Genomic DNA, 27,855 nt, shown 5'->3' on the forward strand with positions numbered 1-27,855 from the left:
AATCTTGCCAGAACCCATCCTCAGACACTACATAGGTATGGATAGTATGCCAGCCTCCTGCCTGCTGAATTCCAACTGTGCATTTTATATGAAAGATTTCATGGAAAACCACCACATAATGTTCCTCCACAACTATATTAAGTGTGATTATAACAATTATAATTTTTATATTATTATTATTATTATTATTATTAGCCATATGGTTCAAGGAAGCCTGAAGCTTATGCTGAACCAGCAAAAAAAAAAAAAAAATTCCCCGAGTTACCCTGAGAGAGAGAGAGAGAGAGAGAGAGAGAGAGAGAGAGAGAGAGAGAGAGAGAGAGAGAGAGAGAGAGAGAGAGAGAGAGAGAGAGAGAGAGAGTAAAAGGAATCATCAAGAAAGAGAAGAATGATGATATCCAGCTCAGGACCCTGGGTGTGCCAAGCCCATACTCACCAGATGTGAGCCCCCGGGGTTAAATTTTATCTGATTACATATTTGGAAACTAATATAATTTGTTCTTATAGCAATTACCATCTTTTCATAGGTTCTTCTATAAAAATCTTTGGCGACCATGGGATGATGAAGAAGATGATGATGGTATTTTTTCTGAAAAGCACCTGCTTCCAAGATTAAAACTGTAAGTTGCTTCTATTTCTCATTAAACATATTATGCACAACACAGTGTGGAACAAACTTTATACAGTTATTTGTAGCTTTAGAACAATCAGTTATAATTCTTCTGTATTTTATTTAATGAGAAATAACTATGCCTTCTCTCTCCTTCCCTGTCCCTTGTCATTACTTTTCTACTAAACAGCTGTTAACTCTGAACAAATCTGCCTTACCATATAATATTGTTCCTCATCTGGGATGATGCCCCCTGCACCACTCTTAAACTTCTATGATTTATTCTTCGTGTCACTTTAACACTTTATTGATTCTGTGCCATGTACTGCTGGAGCAATGGTTAGGGCCAACGGTAGGTCAGCTCACTAATAACTTGTGGTTCGAACATAATGGCCAATCTCTCTCTCTCTCTCTCTCTCTCTCTCTCTCTCTCTCTCTCTCTCTCTCTCTCTCTCTCTCTCTCTCTCTCTCTCTCTCTCTCTCTCTCTCTCTTGACATAAAATGGGAGGGAAAAGAGAGAGAAAGAGAAAAGCATGTCAAAGCCACATGTCACAAAGTTGGGTGTATTCTTGTTGTGTGTACACTGTATTCAAAAATTTCGTTACTTCATGCAATGTGTTCCTCTCCGCTTATACTTTATCTACTAAATACATCATGAATAGTCAAACTAATAGAACAAACTTTTTGGAAAAAGATCTAAACCTCCCAAAAACTCCTTCATTCATTTCACAAATATATGTGGTCTCGATTCCAATCTTAGGGATGCCCATTTCTACCTAAAATATGCAAAGCCCCACTTACTTTTTCTGATGGAGTCTCAATTATCAGTTGCCTAACTATTCATTCTATGATTCCTTTCACTTCAAAGATACTACTTGTGTATAGTCCACTCTGATATCCATTGTCAAAGAGTTCTTGATTTGAAATATCCTCTTTTTGATCTTCTATAGCTTAAAATTTCTCCACCCCCATTCTGTCAAATTTATTTATTACCTCTGTTGTTCTCCTAACTCCATTAAGTTCACATAACTCTGACTTTCTTTCTTTGAAAGGAAATCAGAGAGTTACAAGTGTTTAATTGAGTTATAATTGTAATAGTAGACAATAGTAATTGCTGGTCAAGGCAACTCAACCAGTGATTACTAATGACCTCACACAGCTTGTTCTTTTCCTACCAGAATATTAGACAACCCTAACTATACACCCAACACCCTTGATGTCAGGGTGGATGACTCTCCTATGTGTGAGCAGCGTGACACGTTCTTAATCAAAAGACATATTTTATCTGAGTGTCCTCTTTATAGGCATGAACATCATATATATTTTACTGCTTTTAGTCATCTGACTGAGTCCTATACACTCAGTCAGATTTTATCCAACAATGTAAATTTATCAGCTCTTTTTATTTATTTAAAACATTTAAATATTTTTACACAGTATTTAAAAGTTACTGTTTTATAAACTTATTACACATTTTTATTATTGTTATTCTTGACGTAGTGACCTAATTCCTTAGGTCACTGAAATATTAAACTGCTCTTTTATATCACCTAGTTTTGGTTCATTATAGCCTTAGTTGCTAATGTGCCATTAACACCCAAAATAACAACAACCCTTGATGTCTTTCTCACCAACAACCTTTCAAAGTACACAGTCAATGTTAGTGGGCCCCCAGGTACTTGAGATCACAGCTTAGTGATGATCTCTTCTCCAATGTAACTTTTCTCCCTCATGGCTGTTCTCACCCTTGTGTTTGGCATTACAAGAATGTAAATGGGATGATCTGCTTGATTTCCATTCCTCATTTCTTTGGTTGAATTGCCGATTTAAATTTTTTGATCATGCTGTTGCCCGGATTGTATCAGATAAATTATCTTTGTAGGGATGAAATTCTTTATTCTGTATTCCTCCCTCATCATCCCTTATCTAAACTTTGGTTTTTCAATAAATGAGCTAAGTTTGTTCAAGATAAGAATGTAGTATATTGCAATTGACTTGTATCCAAATCTCCAGCTTCATTTTCTGTCTATGCTAAAGCTTGCAACAGTTGTAAAATCGTTATTAATTGGTTAACACATGATTTTGAAAGGTAAGAGTACTTAGAAAGTTTTCCTTCCTGTCCAAATTGTAGTCAAAAATTTTGATCTCTTGCCAAAGTTGTTGGCTATAACTTCTATCCATCAATATTCCCACCTCTGTTATAATGTTTAGCTGAATGCAATAGTGGTTCTATTGCATTCAGCTAAAGACAAAGCTGACTTACTAGTATCCTATTTTTCTTCTAACTCTTGTTTTTTTTTTGTTTTTTTTTTTTTTTGATAGTTGTTGGCGCATAGGCTTCTGTGGCCATAATGCACCTCCGAAGGTTTTTTGTAGCACTTTGATCCAAGCCCGAGGCGGGAATCGAACCCGCGACCTTTGGATTGCCAGGCAGGCACTTTACCCACCAGGCTAACCCGGTCGGCTCTAACTCTTGTATTAACAGTCTTAGTAAACTAACTGCTGTCATTTCTAATACACTTCACTAAATGCTTCCTTTGGGTATTCTGACAGAATGATGTTAGAAGAATTCTGTTCAATCTTGATGTCAAGAAAGTTCCAGGTCCTAATGGCACTTCTTCACTTGTTTCACAAAACCTGTACTTCTGAGCTTATTCTAGTTCTGGGTCATCTTTTTACGCTCTCTTATTTCACTGGTGTTTTTCCTTTTGCTTGGAAACTTACTCATATTCAGTCATTTCCTAAAAAAAAAGGATGAAAAATCTGTCCCTCCTAGTTATTGCCATATTGTACTCACCTCAACTATTTATGAAATAATTCAGAAATCAATCAACTGTCAACTCTTAAACTAACTCAACTTTCCATCTGATCAATGATTGACAATATGGATTCTCTCAGTGTCAATCCACTGGTAATATATTGGCTTTTATGTTGCTCATCTTTGGAAAAATTTGATGAAACTTGAACAGTTGCTCTTGACTTGTTTTTTTAGGCTTTTGAAGCTCACATCTTGTGGCATGCTGACTGTTTTTTGCAGTTGGGTATTCAGTTTTCTTCTAAATGCTCATTGCAGATGATGGTAAGTTCCTGACTTCTAGCTTCTTCTCTAATGCTGGTGTTCCCCGTGGTTCAGTTCTTTCTCCCATTATTTTCCACTTGGATGTGTTAATCTCCTTCTGCTGACTTGAAATCCTATCTGTAGTTTTGCTTTTGCTGATGATGCACAGTTATAGTTCCACCTTCCAATTAGAGATACCTTGTCATGCACAAACAGCTTCAACTTCTTGAACATTTCCACCAATTCCTTAAATGAGGATCTCCAGGTAATTCCCTAACAAGAAAAGCAAACTTTGTTAACTTCAGTCCTTCTAAAACTCAGTTCTATCTTATTTTTTTAAAAAAGAGTGTTGCATCTATGCTCATCTTCAGTGGCACTCAGATTTTTAGACAAGATCATCTCTCTCTCTCTCTCTCTCTCTCTCTCTCTCTCTCTCTCTCTCTCTCAAGATTATGATTTTTACGAATTTTACGATTTTATGAACTTTCTTCAAAAAGAAAGCTTCTGTTTTTGTACAGGCTAATTTCTTTGCCATCAGCTAACAAAATATTTATGAATTATTATTATTTGCTTATTATATTAGAGTAGAAATGTGAAATATCTAGAATATTGAATGCATACTGCAATCTACATTCAATTAATACAAAATTAATATTAATACACATTAAATTAATACAAAATTAATTAATTGTGAAAGTGACAAACTGATATTGTAAATCAGGATACTTGAATCAGTAGGTATTGGATAAAAGTTTCAAGCATGTATGTTTTTGTTATTTCAGTTATGTTGAAATCCAGGGAGAAGGTTCCTCCCCACCCTAACTATTTCTTGATTCTTTTCACAGAAATGTTGATTGAAGTTATATAAATGAGAGAAATAAATAAATCATATCACTAGGAATGGAATTTACTGATTAAATAAATTAAAACTGAAAATTAAACTGAAACTTTCATTTTTTTACCTTTTTATTATTCATATATTTCATTTAGTAATAAAATATATTTTTTAAAATTTGATGTTATTTGGGAGATTGAGAGAATGTGTGTAGTGATTAATTGTAGGAGTTAGTGCTGTAGTTGTATGTTTAGTATTCTTTTTAAAAGTTTAGTATTAAAAATATTAATATTAAAAGTTTAGTATTCTTTTTATTCTTTTTCTATATGCAAGAAAAATTTTTAAACCTTATGTAGCAATTTGCTGATTTAGATGAAATTGTAGGGCATATATTAATATTGCTTTAATATTAAAATATTAAATGAATGGAAATGTGGAGAATTACAAAACAAGAAAAATATCATAGAAAGGCAGGAGTTAGACTATAAAGAAACTGAAGTATGGAGAGGGCAAACAAATAAACTGTGTCCATTTTCTTTATGGCTTTATTTCTCTTGTTGAGGTATTTTTCTTGTTTTTTCCATTCATTAGTATGCAAGTATATTATATATAAAAGCTTTTTTGTACTTTTTTTTTCTCTAGTTTTTTTGATATTAAAAACAAAGTTATATCAGAACCTATGGCTGCAAAAGTCGAAAATATGTTGAATGAAGGGTGGCAGATGAAGAAAGAATTGGATATGCTTCACAGTGAAATGAATGTCAGTGATTCTGAGGCTGAGCTGAATGAAGATGATGTGCTTCAATCTGTGCAGTTAAGAATGAAACTTGAAGAGTTGCAGAGAGAGATAGAAATGTTAGAAAATCCTCTAATACGGTAAGTATAAATGCTTCTGTGTATTAATTAATATAAATACCATGCTCGCAGGCATTTTCCTATTGACATAGTCCTATTGTCACAAGAATGAAGTGAAGGTCACTTCATCCTTACTGCTGTAGACAGTCTATTTAAGAGGTAGAGCAGTTAATGAATAGGAAAAAGGGGTAAATTTGATATTAAATTTATTTTATAGACCAATTATGAAAGGGGAATAGAATCGATTCTATACACTTTTGTTATACATTTGTATATTACCTTTGTTTAAAATCAGTTTAAAAATCAAAGTGCCATAATCACCTGTTTTTTTTTTTTTTTTTTACTAAAGTATACTTAGTCTGGTGGTGATCTTGAGTTCATCCTCGTGGCAGTATGACTATAGGAGACTAAAATGCCAATGGAACATACAGTCATTTTCTATGGGGGAGATTTCTCATCTGCAACTACTAAACTAGATGTAACCACTCAGGTGTGAACCAACTTGAACAGGGGTTGGGGTGTGGCATCCACATCACACAGAGGAACGGCTCCCCTGTGTATCACCAGGAAATACTAGGTAGTAGATGACTAATCACCCAGGCCCCGGGTGCCAGGTGAATCCGAGGTCAAGCGTATCTAGTGCGAATCAAACAGTGATCTTTCTGAGAGATAAAAGTTCTTTTTAAGTTATATCGTTTTGTATAAGCAGTTTATTTATCATAAATAAGTTCTACACTTGTAAAGTATCAAGTAAGGACAGAGAAAGGAAATTCACCTTTCTTTTTATTATATATATTATATTCTTTACTAACAACTAACCTTTCTAACCGCTTGGCCTCCTTGCGGCACTGCTCCTGCCTCCCCGTGGCGGGGCCGGAAACCTTGGTAGAAAAGTCCTCTTGCCAAGGGCGAAAAGGAGCAAAAATGGCAAATACAGACCAAAATGACATAATTAATGACAACCCAAAGAGATTGAAGATAGATCGGATGGAGCAACCCTGCCCATCTTTCTTAATCTTTCACTCTCTAAGTAACCAGCCTATGAGCAAATTGTCTCCCTTTGTTATACAGAAACATCTGGAGGGTATAGCAGGATCTCCCAAGACGGTGAAGAGACTGCAATCAGGAGACTTACTTATAGAAACCATGAATCAAAGACATTCTGAAAAGCTTCTACAACTAACAAGCTTTGCTGGAATTCCTGTAAAAATATCACCTCACGCAACCCTAAATTCATCTAAAGGTGTCATATCGAGTTGGGATTTATTAAATGTCACCGAGGAAGAAATAACCCAAGAATTGCAGGGACAGAACGTAATTGAAGCGAAAAGAATAATGATTAAAAAAGATAATCAACTGACACCTACAAGAAATATTATTCTCACTTTCAATAAGCCAAACTTACCCTCCTCTGTAAAAGCAGGTTATTTATTTTGTCGCATTCGCCCATACATTCCCAACCCTTTAAGATGTTATAAATGCCAAAAGTATGGGCATTCTCAAACTGTATGTAGAGGAATTCCTGTCTGCCCCAACTGTGGGTCCACAGACCATATACAAAATGACTGTACTGCTACAAAAATAACATGTACAAATTGCAAAGGCGACCATCCTGCATATTCGAAGACATGTGAAAAGTGGAAAACCGAGAAAAAAATAGTAAAATACAAGGTTGAAAACAAAGTCAGTTACCAAGAAGCAAGAAAACTAGTTGCACCAACTATAAACCAGAATATTATCTATACAAATGCTGTAAAAAAATATCAAGCAGTCTCCGTTCAAACTGATGTCACAGTCCCTACTAATAAATCAATTTCTGATTGGGCTAGAAATGTCCTCTCTGAGGTGCAACCAACTGTATGCAAGCAACAATCCAAGACCACAGACCAAGCAAATAATACACCTCTGACAATACCAGCGGTAACTCCTCCACCAGTGATTGCTACCACATCTTGTATTACAAACACAAATACTGTGAAAAATATTCAGGACACAACCATGGACACAGATGGCACATCTATACAGGAAGATCCTATTTTAGAAATCCATGCTGAAGAAGAAATGGACACTGGTCGGCCAGTCTTCCTAAAAAAAAGACAAACAGAAATTGGAACGCCATAAACCAGTCACTTTCAAAAAGCAGTCAGAATCAGCTCCATCAACTAAACACAGATAATACCTTGTATTTTACAATGGAACTGCAGAGGTTTTCGTTGCAATACAGACGATATCCAAGATCTAATAAATCGATTTTCACCAGTAGCCCTTTGTCTTCAGGAAACTTACTTAACTTTGCAAATATCTCCATCGATAAAAAACTATTGCCTTTTTCGAAGGGATTGTAATACAATAAATGCTGCCCATGGTGGTGTCGCAATCCTGATAAATTCAAAGATCCCAACTAAACATATTCCACTTCAAACTGAAATAGAAGCTGTTGCTGTGCGTATAATGCTCCATATTGAAATAACATTAGTATCAATCTGCTTACAGCCAAACCGTACCTACTGTTTAAAAGATCTTGAAGATCTCCTTATACAGTTACCTCCACCTCTCTGTATTTTAGGGGACTTCAATGGGCACCACCCCTTATGAGGCGATCCTAAATTAGATAGACGAGGTCGACTCATTGAGAGCCTAATAGAGGCCGTAAACCTCACCATACTCAATACTGGCACACACACTCACATTCAGCTCCCAAATGGACGTACCTCAGCCATAGATAGATCTCTCCATTTGCTCTCCTTTACTGGTCCCAACCATAGAGTGGTATGTTTTAAATGATCCAATGGTTAGTGATCACTTCCCAATCGTATGCAACCTATTAATAGCACAAGCTCCTCCAGCTCAACCCTGCAGAAAATGGAAATTTGCCTAAGCAAACTGGGCAAAATTCCAGTCATCAATATCTTTTGATAATGAAAAATCCATCTCCAGCCTATCGATGATGTGACAGAATACATCACGTCACATCTCCTAAATGTGGCTAAAGATACAATACCACTATCAAATCCCTCAATTCGTAAGCATTATAATTATTGGTGGAATCAGCAATGCACAAATGCCAAAAAAGCAAAAAATAAAGCCTGGAATTTGTTTCGGCAATATCCAACAACACCCAATCTAATAAATTATAAGAAGTCAAAGGCAAAAGCACGTTTCATACAAAGGCAAGCCAGGAAAGAATCCTGGATCTGTTTTGCATCAAGCATTAACAAAAACACTGACACCAAAATAATATGGAAAAAAATTAGACAGCTTTCTGGTAAGTTTCCTACCGTACCTTCACTAATTCTGTCCTATAATGGTCAAGATCTATCTAGTCCTTTAGATATCGCAAATGCTTTGGGCAACACATTTGCTGAAATCTCAGCGGCAGAAGCTTATACTCCACCTTTCCAGAGAATTAAAAACACTGCAGAACAGCACTCTGTTAACTTCCAAACTGCCCTCCTTCTGCCATATAACAAATCCCTACAATATTCCGAACTCTTGCATGCTATCGGAACAGCCCACAATGGTGCTGCTGGACCAGATGGAATCTATTACGTCATGCTACAACATCTTGATGACAAAGCTTTGCGTCTCCTTCTGCTCTTTTACAATCGTATTTTTCTTGAAAATGTCTATCCAACTTCTTAGCATCATTCTACTGTTTTGGCATTTCTAAAACCTGGAAAAGACCCAACCAATCCCTATAGTTATAGACCAATATCCCTCTCAAGCTGGGCGCATTATGGCCTTAGCTGCCAATGCGCCATTAAAAACCAAACCAAACCAAACTCTCAAGCTGCCTCAGCAGAATTCTAGAAAAAATTATCCACTGTAGACTCGTCTGGATGATTGAGTCAGAACAGTTAATGAACAATAGTCAGTATGGCTTTCATCAAAACAGTTCATGCTTGGACCTTATGGTTAAGGCATTACGAATTTGCCATTCGTAATGCCTTTATTAAGCATGAACATCTAGTAATGGTTTCCATAGATATAGAGAAGGCTTTTGATACCACCTGGCGGCATGGCATACTAAGAGATCTTTATTCTCTTGGTCTGCGGGGCAACCTTCCCATATTTATAAAGCATTTTCTACACACTAGATCGTTTCAAGTACGATACCAACATGCCCTCTCTGCAACTTTCATTCAGGAAGAAGGTGTTCCACAGGGATCAGTGCCACTCTTTTCGCCCTTAGAATAGATTCTATCACTAAACAACTTCCAAATACCGTAGAAACTTACCTTTATGCAGATGACCTTTCCATCTCCTGTCATTCCCAAAATATGAGATCTATTGAACGACAGCTTCAGATATCATTAAATAAAATACAGCAATGGGCTAGCCTTAACGGCTATAGGCTTTTGCAGCAGAAAACAGTTGCTATCCATTTTTGTAGACAACGCAAACTTCATCTGGATCCTGAACTTCACATCTCTAATATCTCCATCCCAGTCACTAGTAACATTAGATTTCTAGGTTTAATCATGAACAACAAGCTAAATTTCTTAGAGCACATTAAAAAAGTACGTACTGCCTGCTTAAAAAAGATAAAAGATAAACATACTCAGAGCTCTATCTGCACAAACTTGGGGTGCAGATCATACCTCCCTTCTTCGATTATACAGGGCATTAATTAGATCCCGTCTTGATTATGGAGCTCCCATTTATGACTCTTCCAGAAAGAGTGCATTACGCTGGCTTGATCCAGTTCAACACAGTGCACTGAGAATTGCACTTGGTGCATTCAGAACATCGCCAGCACATAGCCTGTACATTGATGCTCACGAGCCGCCACTATCTTTATGTAGGAAATTGCTTTTGCTGAAGTATTCTGTTAAGATACAAGCTTGTGCCTCGCATCCCATTCAGCCATATGTTTTCAATCCACCATTAGGCGCCTCCGTAGCCAGGTGGGAAGGAGCAGTAGTGCATAGCACATGCTTCTTGATTAGACCGGGGTTCAAGCCCGTCACCACCAAATACGGAGGATGCGGAAAGGTCAGGGAATGACCACCGCATATCCCGGAGCAATATGGCCTTAGTTGCCAATGCTCCTAAAAACCAAATAACAACAACAACAACAACAATCCACCATTAGAAAATCTGTACAGAAATAAACCTAGCATAGTAAAACCAGCTGGTCATTGCCTTCTTGAACTACTGCAGGTTTGGAATATATCCATCCATTCCGTACAACAAGTAGCCACTTGTACTCAACCACCATGGGTTCAACCTCCTATACCAACCTGTGACACTTACCTCTGTCAGTGGGGAAAGAATATTTTGCAAGCATCAAATATCAGACAAGTTCATGCTGTTCACACTCAAAAATATATTGATTTTTTACCAATATACACAGATGGCTCTAAATCCAATTCAAAAGTTGGAGCAGCTGCAGTGTTTCCGAATACAATTGTATCAGCAGCCCTTCCTTCTGAATTCAGTATCTTTTCGGCTGAATTATTCACAATTAAACCAGCTTTAAAAAATCTCTCTCCTGACTGCTCTTTAAAATCAGTAATTTACACTGATTCCCTCAGCTCAATCAGGGCATTGTGTAATTCATCAGATAAATTTCACCCTGTTATAAATGAAATAAGAAAATTATTACTAAAGATTAAAGAACACCACCAACTGGTCACCTTCTGCTGGATACCAGCACATTCTGATATTTTAGGCAATGAACTGGCTGATAAAGCTGCAAAAAACCCAACCAGCTTAGATTTAACCAATATCCCTGTTCCAGCCTCAGACTATGCACTAATGATTCATGCTGCATGCCTATCAGAATGGACAGCACTATGGCATTCCCAAACGAATAATAAACTCTTACAGATTAAACAAGTTCCGAAAATCTGCCTCTCCAGTGTCCGGACATCAAGACGAGAAGAAGTAATTCTTTCAAGAGCAAGAATAGGTCATACTTACCTGACCCACCTTCATTTACTCACAGGAGATGATCCACCACAGTGTCCACATTGTTCTCTTAATTTGACTGTGAAACACATTCTCATTGAATGTCCATACTATAAACAAGACAGAAATACAACCCTGCTATCTTTGGGTTAACCTTCAGAAAGCAATAACTCTAGAGAATATCATTGGTGACAATGCAAATATTCCTGAATTTTTTAACTTTCTGAAGAAAACTGGAGTTTTAGTCATTTCTGATTTCTGCCTTTTCTGACGTGACAAGAAATTCTCATATATATTTACAATAAAGAAATAGGCGCATTATAGCCAAAGCAGCTTATGCGCCATAAAACCCCCACAACAACAACAACTAATCACCCAGTTCTGTACCACTACCTTGCTTATCGGAGACATGAAGGAACAAAACCTATTTTAGTCTCCAGAGCAAAGCTGTGGCAGTCTCGCATCTTATATCATTCAGTATGACGGAGGTTATAATGGGCATCATGGTGAGATCCAGTACTGGAACTCCCCGACTTATATAAGGGTTGTGTTCCGTGGAATGCTGGTAGGCGCCTCCGTAGCCAGGTGGGCAGGAGCAGCAGTGCGTAGCACATGCTTCTTGATTAGACCGGGGTTCGAGCCCGTGACCACCAAATATGCAGGATGTGGAAAGGTCAGGGAATGACCACCGCATATCCCCGGAGCAATATGGCCTAAGTTGCTAATGCTCCAAATAACAACAACAGCACCATCAGCCTCTGAATTCCGTGGAATGCTACATAAGTCAGAATTTCCCTCATGTTTGTGCAGCACTCGCAATTGTGCTCGCTGAACTGAATTGATTGAATCAAAAAAGAAATGTTCTATGAACATGTAAATAGAATTATTTATTGTATTTATTCAATTTTTTATCTCATGCACAGGAAAAACTATAAAATTAATAACAGCTACAATAAAATTAATAACATACATAATTAATAACATTAATAACATAATAACACTGTGGAGGTTGAAGGCTGTGGAGATTTAGAAGGGGTCGGCCACTCAACCTTACGAAAGAACATATTAATGGATGATTGGATGGTGGTTTTTTCTTTTCATTGTAAATTTCTTTGTAGCAAGCAAGCATATCATTTGCCCCTCTGTTAACTTTTAAGAATCGTTCGCTGTCAGGATCCATCTTCTCAAACATTGCCAGTGCAATTTCACGGAATGCCAGTGCCATCTCTCTGGTGATGAAGCTTCTCGGCTCCTCATTTGGTTCATCTTGAGGTTTGTTGGCATTTTCTTTCACTATCACTGCCTGCAAGTCAATAAGTTCTTCTTTAGATAATTCCTTCTCTTCTTCCTCTATTAACTCCTCTGTGTCTTTGGTAACAACCTCCAACTGAAGTAGCTCTGCAACCTTTACAATCTTATCTATAACCTCTTCGTATGATTTTTGTCTTTTTCAAATCCTTCGAAGCCTTTTACGAGCCGTGGGCATATTTTCTTCCATGTGCCATTTAAACAACTTTTAGTAATTTCCACCCAGGCCTTATTAATGTTTAAGATGACGTAAATATTATAATGTTTCCAAATGTCTCTTAATGTAAAATTTTTCTCATTGTCTACTGCAGACAATGCCTGAGAAAATGTTGTGCGTAAATAGTATTTTTTTTTTTTTTGGTAGTTTTTGGCGCATAGGCTTCTGTGGCCATAATGCACCTCCCAAGGTTTTTGCAGTACTTTGATCCAAGCCCGAGGCCGGAATCGAACCCACGACCTTTGGGTTGCCCCGTAAATAGTATGCTTTTAAATTTGAAATAACACCCTGATCCATAGGTTGGATGAGTGAAGTCGTGTTTGGCTGTAGAAATATGACTAGTATTCGAATTGAAATCATCTAGATGCGTAGGATGTCCAGAAGCATTTATCTAATAGAAGCAAAATCTTGAAAGGAAAGTAGTCTTTACAATATTTTTCAACCTCAGGAATGAAGCAGCATTTAAACCAATCCTCAAAGAGAGATATATTGTTTTCCATGCTCTCTGGTTCAATCAAAAATGCACAGGTAGGGTGGCTTTATTGATGCCCTTAATAATATGGAAAATCAGATTCAGAAACGAGTGCCCCTGAGTAATGACCATTCAAGCAAAAGCAACAAGTATTTATAAAGATATTAAGGATAAGTACGGCAAACCCCAACCCAAGTTCGTGGCAAGCAACGGGTGATTTAATAGGTTCAAGCATTGCACTGGTTTCCACAAGATTAAAGTATGCAGTGAAGTCACCAGTGCTGATTCTGCAGCTGCAGAAAAATTTTGTGATTATTGAAAAAAATTATTGATGAAGGTGGCTATTCAACGCAGCAAATTTTTAACGTTGAGAAGACTGCTCTGTATTGGAAAAAAATGCCAGATCAAACATACATTGCCAAAGAGATAAATACAATGCCAGGTTTCAAGGCGTCAAAAGATAGGTTCATGCTTGGGGCTAATGCAGTGGGAGATTACAAATTAAAACCACTGCTTGTGTACCATTCTGGAAATCCTAGTGCATTTAACAGCTGTTCCATCTTCGATATAGCACCATGCTGTTTTGTGATCACTGTTGATTTTTGACAGAACAGTTAAACCTTGGCAGAACACGTAATCTGCCAAGGGCCAAAAGGAACAATTATGGAATACAATAAGTTTCCTCCTCTAGAGTCAACAAGCTCTCGGCCAGACAGAAAATGACCATGACATGTCTCAACCCAAGAGGTTTAAGACCAACTCCTCAGACATAATTTTCCTGCATTTCTCATAATGCACTCTCTTACAGATCAGCCTCTCACCAAATTGTCTCTGTTTCTTATCCAGAAACACTTCAAAAGTCTTGCAGGATCTCCTAAAACAGTCAAGCGACTGCAATCAGGAGACCTACTAGTAGAAACAATCAGCAGGAAACATTCGGAGCATCTACTGAAAGTTACAAATTTTGCTGGAATTTCAGTAAAAGTTTCTCTCCATGGTACCCTAAACACATCTAAGGGTGTTATATCCAGCTGGGTCCTATTGAATGTCTCGGAGGAGGAGATAAGTCAAGAACTTCAGGAGCAAAATGTAATTGCAGTAAAAAGAATCATGATTAAAAAGGACAATACACTCGCACCTACAAGGAATATTATACCCCAAACCTACCTTCTTCCATAAAAGCAGGTTATCTTCTTTGCCACATTTGACCCTACATACCTAATCCATTGAGATGTTATAAGTGCCAAAAATATGGCCACTCTCAGTTTGTCCCAACTGTGGATCCTCCGATCACACTCAAGGTGATTGTTCGGCAACAGAAATGACCTGCCCTAACTGTAAAGGCAACCATCCTGCTTATTCTAGGACATGTGACAAATGGAAAACTGAAAAGAAAATTGTAAAATACAAGATTGAAAATAAAGTAAGCTTTCAAGAAGCAAAGAAATTAATTGCTCCCAGTATTTCTAAATGTACATACTCCAGTATGGCTCAAAAATATCAATCAGTGGCTACCCAAACTGATGTTACAGTCCCCTCCAACACTTCAATCTCTGACTGGGCTCGGACTGTTCTCTCTTAGCAACAGTCTAGTATCCCCAAGCACTTGAACCAGGCAAGCAATACTGCTCTTACAGTACCTGCGAAATCTCCTTCTCTTCCCCAATGATTGCTGCTACATCAAATAACCGAGTCTCAAACATAAAAAAGAATATTCAGGACACATCCATGGATACAATTGCCTCATCCAGACAGGAAGACCCAATCTTAGAGATATATGCAGAAGAAGACATGGACACTGGTTGGCCATTCTTTTCCAAAAAAGAAAAACCAAAGCCTGAATGCCATAAACAAGTCACATCCAAAAAACAGTCAGATACAGCTTCTACTAAACACCAATAATGCCTTATATTCTACAATGGAATTGTAGAGGATTTCGTAGCAACCTTAATGACATTCAAGATTTAATTAACTGCTATGTGCCAGTCGGGTTTTGTCTACAGGAAACATATCTAACTCCTCAAATTTTTACTACCATAAAGAACTATTCTATCTATCGACAAGATTGTAATACTTCAAATGCTGCCCGTGGAGGTGTGGCTGTCTTGGTTAGCTCAAAGATCCCAATCAAGCAATTTTAGGCTCCAATGCATTGCAGCCTAAAAAATGTGCCACTTGTGAAATGTTTGCAGACCTTTCTGGAACAGGACATAATCTAGCCAAGGAGGATGTCTTTGTGTGTGCTAGGAGCAAGGAGTGTCAAGAAATTAGGTGCCAACTCGCCATTCTGATGGATGTCTACGAGAGCTTGAAGATTAGGGTGGATGCCCTTGAAGGAATTAAAATGGGGCCCATCAAGCTCTCAGCTGCCCAACTCAACACAAGAGCTCACTCACTCCTGTGTATCGGGCAACATAGCAGCAATCTCCAAGGCAGAATTTGCTAGTCCCACAGGAGCAAGTTATTGTTGGTGACTATTGTCAGGGAGACGGGGACATATTATGCAGAAAGTTAGGTGGAACAATACTAGGGTATGTCTGCCAGGGGCAAAAGTTCATGACGTTGTAGAGCAGTTATCTTTTAAGGGCACAAAAAGATGGTATTTTTGTACATGTTGGCACTAATGACATTAAGAGTAGGAGATCTGCAGATTTACTTAACAAGTACAGATCAATATTAAAAAAAATTCACGAGTTAGTGTTAAATTTGAAAGTGTCTGCAATTATGCCTAGACATGATAGGAGGGACTATATGATGAGAGAACTGTCAACCAGTTCAGCCTCGAAAAGATTGTACAAGGCTCATGGGGTAAAATTTTTTTCAGCGTGGTCTTGCTTGTTAACAGGAGAGACTGCTTCTAGAGGGATGGGATACACTTAAATAGAAAAGGTGCAAGAATATTTGCTGATACTATTGAGGTAGTGTTAGATGGGTTGGAAAACTGCTAGCTTGGGGGATTTGCAGACTAAAAGATTAACAATAGGCAGAGGCAAAAGTGATTCTTGCACCTGAGGGGGCACAGATTCAAGTTGAGGAAAGACAGTTGTAAAATGGTTGTGTGGAAATTTGCCTTGAGCCAGCGGGTAGTTGTTTTTTTCTGAAACAGACTTCCATCCGTTGTTGTGGAAGTTGATAGCTTAAATAAATTCAAGGCTGAACAACTAGACAAGCATTTGGAGTGAATGGATGGGTGGAAATTGAAGGTTTTTTTTTTTTTTTTTTTTGGTTGATGCTGTATAAGCTTGCTTTTTGAATCATGTGTCTCAACTAATGCCAATGTTAAAGATTGCATGATACATGTACTACCTTGGAGGAATACACAGACTAATATATTAACAATAGCCACAGGCAGTGTAGAGGTGAAAGTGAATCTTGCACTGCTTTTAGCATTAGTAGAGGCATATGATGCAAGAAAGCAAGCTTATGCAGCATTAGCCAAAAAAAACCACTCCCATTTCACCCCCTCCGTTCATTCGAAATACCTGTCCAGCTGAGCCTTAAATTTATTTAGGCTATCAACTTACACAACAACAAGGGATGGAAATCTGTTCCATCCCTTGTTGCAAAACTTAAGCCTTTCTTCGTAAGAGCAACCCTTTGTTCCATTCACTAATCTTGTTGCCCTTCTCTGTACTCATTCCAGCAGATCTACATCCTTCTTGAAATGAAGCCTCCAGACATGTATACAGTACTCAAGGTGTGGCCTGACCATTGCCTTATACAAGGGAATAATCACCTCCTTATCCCTGCTAGAAAAATCCTGTATATCATTGACAAGACACCATGAGCTACTCTTGCAGCCCATCTGCACTGCTCAGAGAACTTCATATCTGCCTGCACAATTACCCCCAGGTCCTTTTCATTCTCTACTACTGTCAGTCTAGTACCACAGAGTTGCTACTTTGCTCTGGGCTTACTGTTTCCCATATGTAGTACTTTCATTTGTCAATGTTAAATTTAATTTGCCACCTCTCAGCCCATCTGCTCAACCTTTCCGGATCCTGTTGCAGCAGCATAACGTCAGTAGTGTCCTTAACAACCCTGCCAACCTTTGTATCGTCTGCAAACTTGGACATTAAGCTTGATATACCATCATCAATATCATTTATAAATACAGAAAACAATAATGGACCCAACACTGAACCCTGAGGGACTCCACTAATAACATTAGTCCACGATGAGCAGTATCCATTGATTACCACTCTGTCTTCTCCCCCTCAGCCATCCCTTTATCCATAGCAGCAATTTTCCTCCAATGCCATGCTGCTCCAATTTGTGCAGCAGCCTTCCTTGTGCAACAGTATCAAAAGCCTTTCTAAGATCCAAATATATAATATCAAAGTTATTCCCTGCACCCAGTTCTTTTGTGATCACATCATAGTATCCAATAAAATTGTTCAGGCAAGACTTTCCCATAACAAAACCATGCTGTGTCCGAGCTATAACTGAAGTCTTGTCTAGATGAACTGCAGTGCTTCTTTAACCAGTGCCTCCATTAATTTTCCTGGAACAGAAGTTAAACTCACAGGTCTATAATTACTTGTATCCGCCTTTGATCCTCCTTTGTGAATTGGGGTCACATTTGCACATCTCCTGTCTATGGGTACTTCCCCTGAGTCCAAAGAAGCTCTCATAATTATGGCTAAGGGTTTGCTTACTTCCTTTGTTGCCTCCTTTAATATATCTGGATAGATCCCATCCACCCTGGGTGCCTTTTTTATGTTTATCCTCAACAATTTCTCCTCCACTTTCCTCTCAGTTATTAGAAAATCGTCTAGCTCACTGCCAATGTTTACTTCACCTACGACATTCCCCTTCCTGAATAACTCCTCATGTGTGAATGTAGATGCAAAATACTCATTTAGTTTGTTAGCCACCTGAGCAGGATCCTCAACTGTTTAACCATCAATATCCAGTGGACCAATCTGATTCATCCCTTTCCTTCTAGAGTTTACACAAGTAAAGAACTGTTTTCTTTGCATCCTTTGCGGAAAATTTCTCGTAATCTGCCTTTGCATGCCTAACCTCCTTTGTGACTTGGTTACAAACCAGCTTATATCTATCATAGGCTTCCGTGTCACCTGTTAATTTATGTGTATCACATGCATTTTTCTTCTCTGCCCCACGTCTCATTAGTTCATGTGACATCCACTTAGGCCTAAACCTTGAACAATATTTCTTAGTTGGAACAAAAAGCCTAGTAGCTTCCAAGATTAATTCATTGAATGCTTCCCATTTTGAATTTGTTGTTGGTAGCATCATCAGTTGGTCCCACTGTATAGAATTTAAGTACTGTCTCAGACCATCGTAGTCGCCTTTACAAAAGCAAAAACCCTTCCCTTTACCCCTAATGGTAGTTACCTCTTTGAGTAAATCCGACTTCAGCACACTGTGATCACTGCCACCTAGTGGTTCCTTTATCTTCAGATTCTTAATGCATGAAGAATCACTGCTGATCAGATCAAGAGTATTACTCCCTCTAGTTGTCTCCCGAACATGCTGATGTAGAAAACAATCATCCAATAAATCCGCAAAAGCCTTGCTAGTGTGTGAGTGACCAACCCACAAATTCCAGTCAATATTGATAGCTTAAATAAATTCAAGGCTGAACTAGACAAACGTTTGGATTGAATGGATGGGTGGAAATTGAAGGGTTTTTTTTTTTTTTTTGTTTTTTTTGGTTGATGCTGTATAAGCTTGCTTTTTTGAGTCGTGGTCTGAACTAATGCCAGTGTTAAAGATTGCATGATACATATACTACCTTGGAGGAATACACAGACTAATATATTAACAATAGCCACAGGCAGAGGTAGAAGTGAAAGTGAATCTTGCACTGCTTCTATTGGAACAAGCAGTAGCCTAGAACATAAGGTGCAAGGAATAAGTAAATACATGGGCTGTGTTAGGGCAACTAAGAGTAAGTAGTAACAGGTGCATGTCTGCTTTCATGTACCCCAATGCTAGGAGCATTGCATTAAATTTGACAAATTTGAAGCACTGGTTAAGACATCAAATGCGGGTATTGTTGGGAATCAGAGATGTAATGTCACTTAGATATAAGTGATACAGAATTTGAATATGGGGAGTACAGTGTGTACAGAAAGGATAGGAGGGAGAGGGGTTATACTCTTAGTTAAGAAGCACTTAAAATCCAAGGCAGTTCCGTCCAGTTGACATGGGTGTGGCCAGGGCAATGTTGAGTCAGTTTGGTATGACATATTATTATTAGCCATATAGTGCAAGGAAGCCTGAGGCTTATGCTGCACTGGCCAAAAAAAATTTCTCAGAGAGAGTGTGTATGTGTGTGTGTAGAAAGGAATTACAAAGAAAGAGAAGAATGATTATATCCAACTCAGGACCCTGGGTGTGCCAAGCCCATACTCACCGGAGGTGCACTGGGAAAGCAAAAATGAGAGTAGGAGGTTGTGTTATAGGCCTAATGACTGAAGTGCGACAAACAACTTTACAGAGAAATAGAATGGGCCAGTAAATCAGAATGTCTTATAATGCGTGATTTTAACATTTTTTGTAATAAAGTTAGGTTGTCCAGAATCAGAGCGTACTTGCCATGAGCAACAACTATTGTTACCCACAGATTGTCAGATTTTAAGGGAGGTAAAGAAAGAGTTATTATTCATGTGGGGACTAAGGATATTAAACATTTACGAACTGACCATCAGTTGGATAAATATAGGGCTATTCTGATATTATGGAAAATGCCATGAGTTAGATCAGAATGGGTGTATCTGCAATTCTGGCCAGCCACAATAGGAGAGATTATGTGCTGAAAGCTTTGTGGATTAACTCAAGTCTTGAGGGAATCTGCAAGGCTCTGGGGGAGGGGGATTTTTATCAGCATGATCCGCATTTGTAGGTAGATGGTATTCATTTGAACGAACAAAGATGGTGCAAGGATTTTTGCTGGTATCATTGAGGATGCTTGAAGGTTCAGAAAAACTTGGGAGGGGGAGAAGGGTAGTTTAGATCTGCATTTATCTAATAGGCGCCTCTGTAGCCAGGTGGGAAGGAGCAGCAGTGCGTAGCACACGCTTCTTGATTAGACCGGAGTTCGAGCCCGTCACCACCAAATATGGAGGATGCGGAAAGGTCAAGGAATGACCACCGCATATTCCCGGAGCAATATGGCCTTAGTTGCTAATGCTCCTAAAAACCAAATAACAACAACAGCATTTATCTGATGATGTGGGTCAAAGTAATACTTGCACTTACCTCATGAATTCTTGTTTGTTGCGATAACAGCCATGTTGATAATATGTTCTGAGGGTAGCAGTGTTTCAAATGAGGAGAAAGATAACTTGGAATACAAACCTAATTAACTTTAAGGGGTGTGTCAGGGTAGTAAACTGTAGAAGATTACTTAGTGTTAATTGTGTCTATGGTAATGTCAAGAGTGTTGTCAATAAAATGGCTGAATTTGAACTCCTGGTTAGGCAACAATGCTGATATAATAGGGCTAACAGGAACGTAGTGCCACCTGAAATTAGGAATGACAAGTTCCACTACGGTATTTACAATATATTTTGGGAAGACAGGAGTGGAGGGATCATGCTTCTTATTAAAAGCAGCCTGAGTGCAAAAAGACCTTTTGCTGTGTCTGAAGTTATGTCTTCCAGTATAAATTCTGTGTGGTGTGAGTTAGTTGGAAGCAAAGGAACAAAGAGAGTGAGAGTAATCTACAGAGCAGAGCAGAAGATTGTGAAGAATATGACGAGAGTCTTTACATGCAGATGGAATGGGTAAGCAAGCGTGAATGTCTTAAAGGTGATTTAATGTCCCCAAATTGATTGGAATAAGCGAAAAAGGTTAAAGAACCTTTCACTCATCTAGTAAAAGAATATTTCATGTAAGGATCATTAAATCAACGGGTTTCATTTTCCTGGGCTATTATGATAAATATTCTAGGTGTATGTAGTTATCAGTTTATATTTACTGTGACTGAGTGCTAAAGAGTACTGTATAAAGGTATTTTGCTTATAATTTTGGTAAACTTTGATTCTTAAATTAATATTACATTACTCAAGTTTTTTGAGCTTTATATGGTTTCACACTTATGCATTGTTTATCATTGCTTATATAATTGCCATTTTGTATAGCACCTTGGTCATGAAAAAAGATGGATCTTTTCAAAAATCACCTCTGAAACAAAAAAGATTCAAAAATGGTCCAGTTACTCACCTTGTAGCACACCAATTCACATATGGGATGATTCGGGTAAGTATTTTGAATTATAAACTTTTCTATTTCTTAAAACCTAATTATACTCTTTTCCAGAAAAAGAAAATAGAATATGGGACAACCAACAGCTTAAAAATTTAATTTCAATTAAATTTTTTACAAAGCATTAGCTTAGAGATACAGATCATATCCTTGAACTTTTCAAAGATTTAAACCTTGAGTGTGGCTAATATTGCAATTGTTCAAACATTCTCTTTGTTATGCATTTATTAATATTACTACTGTATCATCATTATTAGGTATCTTTTAGTACAATATAGGACATTCTAAAACAGAATTTTAATGAGATGGAAGGACTTGTTTTGGTTTACACTGTGTTTTCAGGTTTGAAATTCTAGATGAAAGATGGTAACTTGTTTCATTTATTTTCACCATGCACTGAAAACCAATACATTTCATGCATTCGTTTTTAATGCATGATGTGACAGTACCTCATTCTATAAGTTGTTGAAAATGGTAGTAAAACTGCTTAATATGGTTAAGGTTCATTCAATAATTTTGTTCTTGAATTTTCAATTTCAAAGAAAATAGTAATAGTATTTGCCATATAGTGCAAAGAAGCCACAGGTTTTTGCTGCACTGGCCAAAAAGAGAAAAACAAGTAGATAAGGATAAGAAAATATAAATTGTGCTTCCCTCCTCACATAGGTAATTATCTAGTTGGCCTTTGAATTTATTCAAACTGTCTCACCTGCAAGGGCAACTTTTTCCAGCAATCAATGATTCCATGGCTAAAGGGAAAACTTCCTGCAATCTAATCTAAACCTCAATCCCTCTAATTTGAATTTATGGCCCCTAGTGTTCTGTAATTCTGTATAATAGTGAAAACTCCACCTCCATTCATTTTATTAATTCCTGTTAGAGCCGTATAAACCTCAATCAGATCATCTCTGAGGTGCTTGGTTGCCAAGCTCTGTAGCCCACAATCAGTCTTTTTACCAATCTTACCATGAAAGTTATTGTTTTATTATTATAATAAAAACTCAAAAAAATTTTCTGAGAGTTACCCTGAAAGAGAGAGGGGGAGGGAAGAATCACCAAGGAAGAGAAGAATGATGATGATATCTAGCTCAGGACCCTGGGTGTGCCAAGCCCATACTCACCAGATGTGAGCCCCTGTTTGCCCATCTTTAGACCCTTTCAAGAAGCTCAGTGTCTTTTTTTTTTTTTCAGATAAGGTCTCCATACTTGAACACAGTATTCTAAATATGGCCTTATGATTGCCTTATACAGTGGGATTATAACCCTATCTCTCTAGGATAATGTTTGACAAATCGTCAATAGGACACCATAGGCTTTCCTGGCTGCCTGTTTACGCTGGTCAGAAAACTTCATATCTGTCTTTATTTAACTCCCAGATCCCTTTCTTCCTCAACTGTTTTAACTGTTTTTAATTCAGCCCCATTAACTGTATAATTTATTTATGGGTACTATTCCCCAAGTGTGAGACCTTGCATTTTGCTGCATTAAAACATAGCTGTCACTTTTCTGACCATTTTTGAAGTCTGTTCAAGTCATGCTGAAGGAGTGTTACTTGGAACTGATCATTAACAACTCTACCAATATTTATATTGTCTGAAAATTTTGACATCACACCTTCTATCCCTTCGTTAACATTATTTATGAAAATTGGTAACAACAGGGCTCCAAGGGCCAATCCTCGAGGACCTCACTTCTGATGTTACACATCTGAAGAATATCCATTAATCACAACCCTCTGCCTTCTGCCATTCAGCCACCCAGCAATCTATTTAGAATCTTTTCAGTAATCCCAACATGTTCCAGCTGATATAGTAACCTCTCATGAAGGGCTGAGTCAAATGCCTTGCTAAAATCCACATAAACTATGTCGCAATTGTTCCCTACTTCCAGCTGATGCATAACTGTGTCAAAATAAATTACTAGGTCAATGAAACATGATTTTCTCTTAACAAAACCATGTTGTGCATACTTCAGAATGCCATATCTATCTAAATGTCCTTGGTTTAATCATTGCATCTAAGATTTTTCCTACCACTGAGGTCAGATTAACTAGTCCGTAGTTACCGACTTTATTCTTAGAACCAGCTTTGTATTTGTGATATGTTGGCACTTTTCCAATCCAAAGGAATCTTCCCCAAGTCCAAAGATATTCTCATAATTAATCTCAATGGTTCAATACACTCCATGGCAGCCTTCCTCAGAATTACTGTATATATGCCATAAAGTCAGAGAGTCTTACTTGCCTTTATGCTCGAAAGTTTTTCTAATAAACAGTCATCTGTAATTATAAAATCACTAATTTCATATAGCCCGGCCTCACTCACACAGCCTTTTCTCAGCATGGAGGGTCTTTCATCAGTAAAGACAGGTGCAAAAAATCTATTCTGCAACATCAGCTGGGTTACCTAAGACTTTCCCACACCCTGTGCACAGTGGTCCAGTTAGTTTTGCTTTCTTCTTCATTGTATTCACATACATTAAAATTTCCTTTTAATGTATGTCCCCATTCTTTACTCTCTTAACCAATGCTTTCTTGTACACAGCTTTGGCCTCCCTAACTTTATTTGTGGTATTATTACAGCTCAACTTGTACCTGTTGTAGGCTTCAGTACCTTTCATCGCTCTGTAACTGCCCCATGCTATCTTTTTCTGCTCTATTTAATAATGTAATATAATGCAATAGCTTAGCTGTCTCCCTCTGAATTTATGATAGAGAATCTGTCTTTTTCATCAGATTTCTTGATCACCATCCCAAAAGTTTTCTCTATTAAAAAAAAAAAAATAGTAAAACTGAAGCTTTTCCATTACATTCTGTATTTTAAAAAAAATTGCGAATTTTTGCTCAATTTGTTGTTTCTTTTCTGCTCAATTCTTCATTAAATAGAAAGATTTAATGTATTGGCTATCAGGTATGTTAGCCTGTGTTACTTATTGTAGAGTATGATTTTTACTCTGTGTTAGATATGCCATTATGTTAATGTGTGTGTGTGTGTGTGTGTGTGTGTGTGTGTGTGTGTGTGTGTGTGTGTACACAGTGGATTCTAGTTATTTGGGCCACCGGTTAATCGGAGCAGCCGTTTATTTGGGACAAATCCTAAAAACCAGAACCCAATCGAGAAAATAGCCAGGCTTTACTTCGCTTAATTGGGACAAAATGCCGTTTAATCGGGGCAGGAGACCGCAGCACTGGAGATTACCCTACAATTGTCTCTGACTGTGCCACGTAGTTCGGTCGGATTTCTGGAGGTCACAACCATAAAACAATAAAAACAATTAGCAGTCACCTGTTTATTGAGCTTTTCTGTTAGTGCAATCTATCATAAACGAATAGTAAACTCCATCTTATTGAATTTGCGATAATACTGACAGCTGGAATCCTGTGGGTTATTATGGTAAAATGTGTTTACACTTTCATGGAATCTTCAATCATATAAAAAAAAAATAATTTTTAGAATCTTCTCTTCATTCCTATTTTTAAAGCTTTGTAACTCATTACTCCATTCCCACTTGCGCGTATTGTGTTACTTGCAATTTGTGTGTGCCGTGTATTTTGTCATTGATTGCTTATCTTTTTACTGTTTTAAATTTTAACCCCCACCCAAAAATGTCAGTGAACAGAAATGTCAACTAGTTTAGTTAGTATGTACATATTACAGTACGTATTAATTATTCCGATTATCACGTATTTCACATATCATTTAATTTTTTTAATTGGTAAGGTAATAAAGGGTAAATTTGTGCTTAATATATCTTTACTTTTATAGCCTGTGGATAATATACCTCCTATTTTCGCTAATTAGAATCTCTGTTTAATAGAATTAAAATTCAATTCACAAACGTGATTACGATGACCGCCGCTTACTGCACATCATATTGTGAATGGTACTTTACTGTGGTGAGTTCGTTGTAACGTGATTTGATTATACAGTGAACTAATTGTAAAGGGGGGGGTACATTGTATTTTTAACTATTTACATGAAACTTCGGATAATTGAGGCAGCCGCTTAATCGGGCCAAAATGTCCCTATGTGTCCCAAATAACCGGAATATAAAACTGTATATAAACATCATGATTATTTACTTAATAGTGGGTATGTCTTCCTCTTGCCACTGGTACCACTGTGAGGCATGGACTGTATTGGCGTCTGAACGTTGCAGGAGGTATGCAATACAGTGTGACTGGGATTATGTCCCATAGCCATTCAGTATTCCATGCTGGAGAATCCAAATGCCGGATCAGTTTGCATGGTCTCAGAGATGTTCTGTGGGATTCGTACCCATAAAATTTGGTGGTTAAGATATCACCTGGAGGCGTCTCCATAGCCAGGTGGGAAGGAGCAGCAGTGCATAGCACACGCTTCTTGATTAGACTGGGGTTTGAGCCCATGACCACCAAATACGGAGGATGCAGAACGGTCAGGGAATGACTACCGCATATCCCCGGAGCAATATGGCCTTGGTTGCTAATGCTCCTAAAAACCAAATAACAAACATATCACCTGGAAATCACTTGCCTGTTTGTCAAAAAACTATCCTTGAACAATACTGGCAACTTGGTAGGACACATTATCTTGCTGGAACAAACTTGTGCCATCCAGAAAGACAATTACCATGAGGTGGTGTACCTGATCTGATCAGTTATAATGGATAGGTAGTTTTTAGCATTCAAAGTGCAGTCTAAGGGTATGAAGATTCCAAGAGATTCCTGGGAAAACAACTCTCATACCAAAACCTTGCCGCAACCACCTGCCTGTTTCTGTTGGGCCAGGATATCGGATTGATTCCTCTTTGCAGTTTGCTGCCCTTGATCTACCAACCACGTGGTATAGCAAAAAATGTCATTCCTTTGAAAAACCAACTTTTTTCCAGTGATCAGTTATCCAATTATGCTGTTCATAAGCAAACTTTAGGCACTGTTGGCGATGGGTGTCCACAAGTATGGGTACCTTGACTGGCATCTACTCCAAATACCTATGTGGAGTTGGGTTCATTGGATTGTGGTTTTGGAAACACTGCTGATCATTCCCTAGTTAAAGTCCATGGCCAGTCATTTCGCTATTTTCAGTTTGTCTTGCAAAAGGAAGGGCATCCTATGTTCACTACAATCATCAACGGATGTGAATGCCTGCCATTGGCCACAAGGAAAATCAACTAAAGGTAGTGTAATACCTGCTGCTAAAGTGGTTATTGAAGGAGCTGGTGCAAGTGTTTCTACAAGTGCCACTACCAGGACTAATGTTAAAAGTAATGTTAATGTTGATGCTTTGCAGGATGCAATTGAAGTCAGGGATACTAATTTTGGTGAACAAAGAGCTCATGTTATTGAGGGTGATATAGATGATTTAGAAATTTCCTCCAGCGGCTAAGGTTTCTGATTTTTCAGATTTTCAGGCTGATGATTTCGATGTGGAAATAGACAGTTTTTATAGGTGACTCTGGAAGAAAGAGTGTGGGTATAAATGTCAGCGAGTGTGACATTGTGGTTAGCAATATCTATGAACAAAGAAGTAAATATTACGATGCATCAACCATATATGAGTTAATGACCAGATTTAAGAAGCAAATTGTAGATTACATGACTAGTGAATCCAATAAGATTACCAAGGCTGCTTCAAATTTTGTACTAGATAAGTTGATTGATATGGAGATCATATCTACTGCACTTGTTATAGAAAATGAAAGACTTAAAACTAGAGTCGGAGTTAGAACTACGTGCTGGATTGTTTGACAATATAGTAAGAGCTCAATCTTATCCCATTGTGCAAGTTGATCAGCACCAACCTACTTATGCAGACAAGGTGAAATTAAATACTTCGCAAGAAGTTCTGGAAGACCAGTCTAAAAAGGAAAAGGTTTATGAAAGTGATTTTGGAAGGGGGGAGAAATTACTCAAAGCAAGGCAGAATACAACAATTATTTTAAGGGATGGGGAAGGTGATCAATACACCTCAAGTCAGGATGTCAGAGATGCTGTAGTAAGTACCTTAAAACAGGATTTTAAAGAAATTAAAATAAGGAATTTCAGAATGGTGAGAAATAACAGGGTTTTGATTGAAACTCAAACAACTAGTGACTTAAATAAATTAATTGGATCTGAGTCTTTATCTTCAAAAGGGATAAGGCATGACAAAATAAAGACTACAAATCCAACTATAATTTATGACATTCATAAGGATTATACTCAGGAGGAGTTCTTGGAGGATATATTCTAAGAACCCACTAAGGATATATTCTAAGAGCATGGCTTTAGTGAACAAGAAGTTAAAGAAGGCATGACTTTCCTCTTCAACACTGGTTCTAAGTTAAAAATGTCAAATTGGGTTGTAGGACTTTTACCTAAATTTTTGAA

The 27,855-nt window shown here is 37.8% G+C and overlaps 1 protein-coding gene across 1 annotated transcript in view; it reads left to right on the top strand.

Moving 5' to 3' along the window:
• The window catches only part of nesd (SHC binding and spindle associated nessun dorma), an 80,346-nt gene that overhangs the window by 17,222 nt on the left and 35,269 nt on the right, over positions 1–27,855 (top strand). Inside the window, exons 3-5 of the mRNA XM_090390149.1 lie at positions 528–620; positions 5,146–5,379; positions 21,383–21,500. Of these exons, the coding sequence (XP_090246275.1) occupies positions 528–620; positions 5,146–5,379; positions 21,383–21,500 (445 nt within the window). The remainder of the gene's footprint in view (positions 1–527; positions 621–5,145; positions 5,380–21,382; positions 21,501–27,855) is intronic.

Source organism: Mastigoproctus giganteus, chromosome 2, assembly GCF_048544385.1.
Source record: "Mastigoproctus giganteus isolate SK-2022 chromosome 2, ASM4854438v1, whole genome shotgun sequence".
Classification (NCBI taxonomy): Eukaryota; Metazoa; Arthropoda; class Arachnida; order Uropygi; family Thelyphonidae; genus Mastigoproctus; species Mastigoproctus giganteus.